This window comes from Chrysochloris asiatica, unplaced genomic scaffold (genome assembly GCF_000296735.1).
Source record: "Chrysochloris asiatica unplaced genomic scaffold, ChrAsi1.0 scaffold00124, whole genome shotgun sequence".
In the NCBI taxonomy this organism is placed as follows: domain Eukaryota; kingdom Metazoa; phylum Chordata; class Mammalia; order Afrosoricida; family Chrysochloridae; genus Chrysochloris; species Chrysochloris asiatica.
Window position 1 is genome coordinate 2,152,345 of NW_006408642.1, and position 5,476 is coordinate 2,157,820.

Below are 5,476 nucleotides of genomic sequence, written 5' to 3' on the forward strand. Positions count from 1 at the left end.
CAGTATAATGATTAAGTACTAGGATGCAAACCCTAAGATGCAAAGTTTGAACACACAAGTAGCTCCATGGGAAACAAGACCTGGCAATCTGTTCCCATAAAGATTAAAAAACCAAACCAAACCCACTGCCACTGAGTCAATTCTGACTCATAGCGACCCTTTATAGGGCTTCCTAGTCTGTCAATCTTTATAGAATCACACAGCCTCATCTTTCTCCCTTGGTTAGCAGTCACCGGTGCTTCTTCCCATATAGATTACAGTTCAGGAAATCCAGTTGGGCAGTTTAAAACTGTTTAATGGAGTTCTGGTGTGGCAATGCAGGTTAGTGTGCTGGCTTTGAACCATAAGGTCAGGGGTTCAAGCTCACCAGCCACTCCTCAGAAACCCAATACAGAGTTGCTATACCTTGGAACCAACTCAACAGCTCTTAACAACAACAACAACACTGTTTTATAGGGTTGCTATGTTGTTATTTGTTGTTAAGCAGGGTCAACTCCACAGCATTGAACAACAATCCATTCAAAGGTGGAAATACTAAAACAAACCTTGGGAATGTTTATCACCAAAGTGAGGATAATGGATATTCCTAGAAAAAAGAAGAATAAGAAAAAAAAGTACTCCATTAAGAATAGAGAAGATAACCTCCAGGCTACCATCTCATGTGTTTTTTGTTTGTTTTTTTAAAGGAAGTTAAGCATAACTGTGTGAGAGAGAATATTTTTCACTATACCCATACGTTTTATATAGTCTTTTGTGAGATGTAGTTCACAGAAATAATGACCATTCAGATTGACCAGTAGGTGCTCGGGAAACCGTTTACCACACGGAAAAAATTTAAAGATGAAAAACTTTAAAAAATCATTTTCTTTTAAACTATGTCCTAAATGCATTAGGGAAATTAGTTACTTAAATAATTGATACAATTAAATTCATTTTTTAAAAACTAAAGATGGTTTTCTAAGGGGAATAATCATCTCCCAACATTACGACCTAGAAAACTGTAAGGGGCAGATCTCTTCTGTCACATGGTGTCGCTATGAGTCAAAAACCAACTCTACAACACCTAACCACCATCCCCCAGTTCATCTGTTTTGGAGGGACATGTTAGTGCATATACTGTCAAACACATACTTACCAGCTTTTCAAACATATAATATACAATGTTAATCAATTACACTGCCTGGCATGTCAAGACAATAAAAAGCAAATTTATTAACTTAAATATAAAATGACTGCACTATTTTATAATTACTAGCAATAATAATTTATGTAAATAATACATGGATATGAAGCATACTTCATACTATGTATTTAATGGAAAGCATTGAGGTGGGGGACAAGGAAGATCATTGAGGTGGGGGACAAGGAAGATAGAAGATAAATCATCTTAAGTTTTAAAGATAAAAAGTTTTTTTAAATTTCTTTCACACTGTTAAAGGGAATCCAAAGAAAACTTTTTCCCTTTGAGTTCCTGTGCAAGTATTTTGTTATTCCGTATTTATATACTTGGCATAGTCCACTCCATACTGTGAGTCAATTCTCAATGGGTCTGCCCTGTTTTTCCAGGTCTCACAAGTTTTCCACCTTTGACAAGGTACAGTCTACAGTCTTATTCCTTTCATATCACTCTGTTTTAGAGCAAAATACCCAAGTTTCTCTTCTGTGACAGGTTTCTACAATACAGAGGTCTTGGTTTTTGCAGGTCTTACTGTATTTTTTGCAGGAGAAAGATGAGGCTTTCTACTCCCGTAAAGATTTACACCCTCGGAAACCCTGTACAGGGTCGCTATGGGTCGGAACCGACTCGATGGCACTTAACAACAACAACAACACTGTATTTTTACCTTATCTCTCACAACAGGTGAGAGCTATGAGTGAAAAAGAATTTTACCTGGTTCATCTCTGTGCCCACAAGTGTACCTTGCTTATGGCCTTTCATGATGGACCCAAAAAAGTCTTTAACTCACAGTGAAAATGACTTACCACATGACTGATAAAACATGATTTACTTCCTTCATTCATAACCCATGATAACACCTGAGTTTAAGTATTCAAACTACAGGCTAGAAAGTGTTCAAACCCCCCCATTTCTGGATCACTAGGGGAAGCCTTGGAGAACTCTTCTACACGTGGAGCATCACCCATTACCATATAAAGCAGGAAGTAATGAAAAGCAAAAGAGAGATGTTTATCTTGATATATTTTTTCATTCCTTAAGGACTGTTTTTAGCCTATGGCTTCGCCTTGGGTGAAATAATGTCAAATGGTCTAGAGAAAACAGAAAAAAATGCCAACTGGTTTCTGGGTTACTTACTAAATCCTTTACACAGTTACTCATAGGACCTATATAAATATGAATCGGGTGGTTGGCCAGCGGCTGGTTTTCAGCTCTAAACAATGGCATGAGAAATCAGGTGAATACACTGAAAACTCACATCATATAATAAATACTACTCAATATTAAAATCAATGCATATGAGTGGAAGCTCTCTTTTTTCAGAACTTCAAGATGGCAACCTGACAAGACAACCATGAGGTGTTAGAGGCTCTTAGCACCTCACCTTGATAAAGGCAAGGTCCTTGCAGATACCTTGCTTACTAAACTGGCTTTACCAATAAATTAAGAGGGGGGCTAATTAAAAATGTCATGCAAAGCTAATTATGTTGTTTGTATGTGCTGTCATCTCTTAAAAAGCAAGGCATTTAAACGAGATCTCATTTTGACACTTGCTCCATCCTAGGTCATTTGCTCACTGTGGCTTGTCGGGATTATTTAAATTCAGAAGCAATATTTGGTTGACAAGTCTCTGCACTGCTGCAGGCTATACTCCTCACACAGTGCCTGAAGGGTTATTACAATAGAGGGTGTCTACAGAGGACAACAAAGCAGTCTTACCCCCTCCCGAAGGCACCTCATTAGCACTGTGTAGGCAGCCAAGGGAACAGGCCAGCATTCTCTAGGGTTCTTTTTTTTTTCTTCCTAAAATGAAGTAGAAGGAAAGGAAGTGAAGCTAGCAGCACAAAAGATATTAACCTGTTCAAGAAAAAGGCACAGCCTCAAAAATACAAACGATCTAAACTTCTTAATACTCTATTTAAAGTTCTACTTAACTACTTGCTGGTTATAACCTAATCATGGGTCTTTTACTGCATGGTACACACCAGTTACCGCTTCTGCTTCTCATTACACTACATGTGATGCTAAGCTCCTCTCATCAGAAGCTAGACAAGAATAATTGAGAAATGACAATGTGATCTGATGGGCAGAGAAACCACTTAATTAATAACTGTAAGTGATCATACAGATACCTCTATATTAAAATATCACATTATCTACAATGATCTGGAAGCACAGCTTTAAGCAATATCTCAGGATAATACGCAAGTAAAATGCAGTATGTTATCCATTAAGACAATGTCCTTAAAAAAATAATAATAAGCAAATGTGGTTAGCAGGCTTATTTTTTTAATTTAATGACATCAGTAATAATTCTCTCACACAAGATTAACCAAATCCATGTAATAACAAGAACACTCCTGCAAGCTATCAAATAAAACTCACAATATAAATCAAGTGCCACAGAGAAAGGCAGGAGAAAAAATTATTGCTTTCCTTGCAGAAGAAATTAGATTTTACTTGGGAAAATATTTCTTTAAGGTTGTCTAAATTGGCATGTCCCTGATCTGAAAGTGTTTTATGTCTATGATGAGAATTACAGCACATGAAAACTATATTCTAATCACAAAATTAGAATACGTATGGACATACTGTGGACATTCCCATCATTAGGAATTGCTCCAATTAAAAAGTCTGTTTTAATACGCTGGACCAGTCATTCCTTGGAAACCCTATACAGCATCACTCTGGATAGGAACTGACTCGATGACATTTAACAACAACAATGCAAAACCCAAATTAACTTCCAAATACAACAATTCTCCCATCACTCACTTGTTCAACTAATTCTACCACAATCTTTCATTATCATTTACTGAACTCTGGTCTACTGACCCCTTTTCTTTTCCTGTGTCCATTACCTTCTTTCCCTGCCAGCCATTAAGTCTCTGTAAAAACACAGTCAGGTTTTCTTTCTTCAAGCTTAGAACTTAAGGTGTTACTAGAAAGCCAACAGGACAGGACTTAAGTTTGTATGGAAAATTCTCATACACCGTATATTATTTCAGATCAGACCCACTAGGTCAGCAACAACCTAAGATTTTAATGTTTACCTAAGTTCAAAATCCTGGGGTGCCACTGTAGGTTAATACACTGAACCACAAAGGTGGGTTGAACTGTAAGGCTGACAGTTCAAACTCACCAGCTGCTCCTTGGAAACCCTATACAGGATCATTATGAGTCAAAAGTGACTCAAGGGCACTTCAACAACAACAACAACATATTCAAAGCAACCAATCCATAACCGCTCCACAACACATGTCTTATGAAAAGTGGTTTTTATAGATCCATAACATAACTCCCTTTAATAGCCTGCTGTCTTAAAATGTGATCAAAGGTCGAAGCCACGCAATCATCCATTTATGAAAACAGTCTAGCTAAAGTCCAATTAAGTAAGTACCAAAATAAATTGCTGTTTATATCTACTTTCAGAAAGGATTAAGAATACATACTATAGGATTCATTTACACAAAATTCTAAGAAATGCAAGCCAATGTATAGTGATAGAAAACATCCAGTAAGATGGCAGACTAGGCAGATGTACTACACGGACTCTGTACAACAAAGATGTGAGACATGAAATGAAACACACACAGATGGAAATTCAGGAACCCGGAACTTCAGAGGAAAGGTTAGAGAAGTGGAATAAGTGCTTGCTGGGAGAAAAGCTGAGAAGCGATAGTGAGAAAGGGTTATAGACTAGTGAATGGTCAGTCATTTGGGGCACAACCATGTTTTGAGCAGCTTTGGCAAAAGATGGTGGCCTGGCAGAGCAGATTCACACAGGCGATGGGACAGGTGTGATTCCTCTTTTTGCCATGCTCCCCGAATGGCCTGATGGGTGTTCAGTTACCGCCCTCATCCATTCCCAGTATAGACTCTCCAAGAGGTCAGAGCCATGTGGTTGGAAGCCATGCCAATGTGCAGCATGGATCAACTGCACCACTTTAACATCTGGATTCAGGTGGGCTCAGCTCCAGACCCACAGAACCCCCAAAACCACCAGACCACAGTTTAACCAGTCACCCTGCTCCCAGCTTCCCTGTGGTCCTAATAATCACTGAAATGAACTCCATTAAGGATCTCCAAAATCTACTTTTGGATTCAGTCTCTCAACACAGATAACACTAAGGCCAATAGGAATGAATAGGCCATATGGGACCAGAAACTGCTGTCACATCCTTCTTGGACTGCAGGAACTCCCCAGAGCTTTCTCCTCTCAAGGCACAAGAGCTGCACCTTTATTTGTTTTCTTTTACTTTTTTTTTTTTTTTTTTACATTGTTTATGTTTATTCTTT

At 38.2% G+C, this 5,476-nt stretch overlaps 1 protein-coding gene across 1 annotated transcript in view; it reads right to left on the reverse strand.

The window, feature by feature from the left end:
• The window catches only part of ULK4 (unc-51 like kinase 4), an 892,765-nt gene that overhangs the window by 729,805 nt on the left and 157,484 nt on the right, over positions 1-5,476 (reverse strand). Inside the window, exon 17 of the mRNA XM_006868826.1 lies at positions 2,897-2,980. Within this exon, the coding sequence (XP_006868888.1) occupies positions 2,897-2,980 (84 nt within the window). The remainder of the gene's footprint in view (positions 1-2,896; positions 2,981-5,476) is intronic.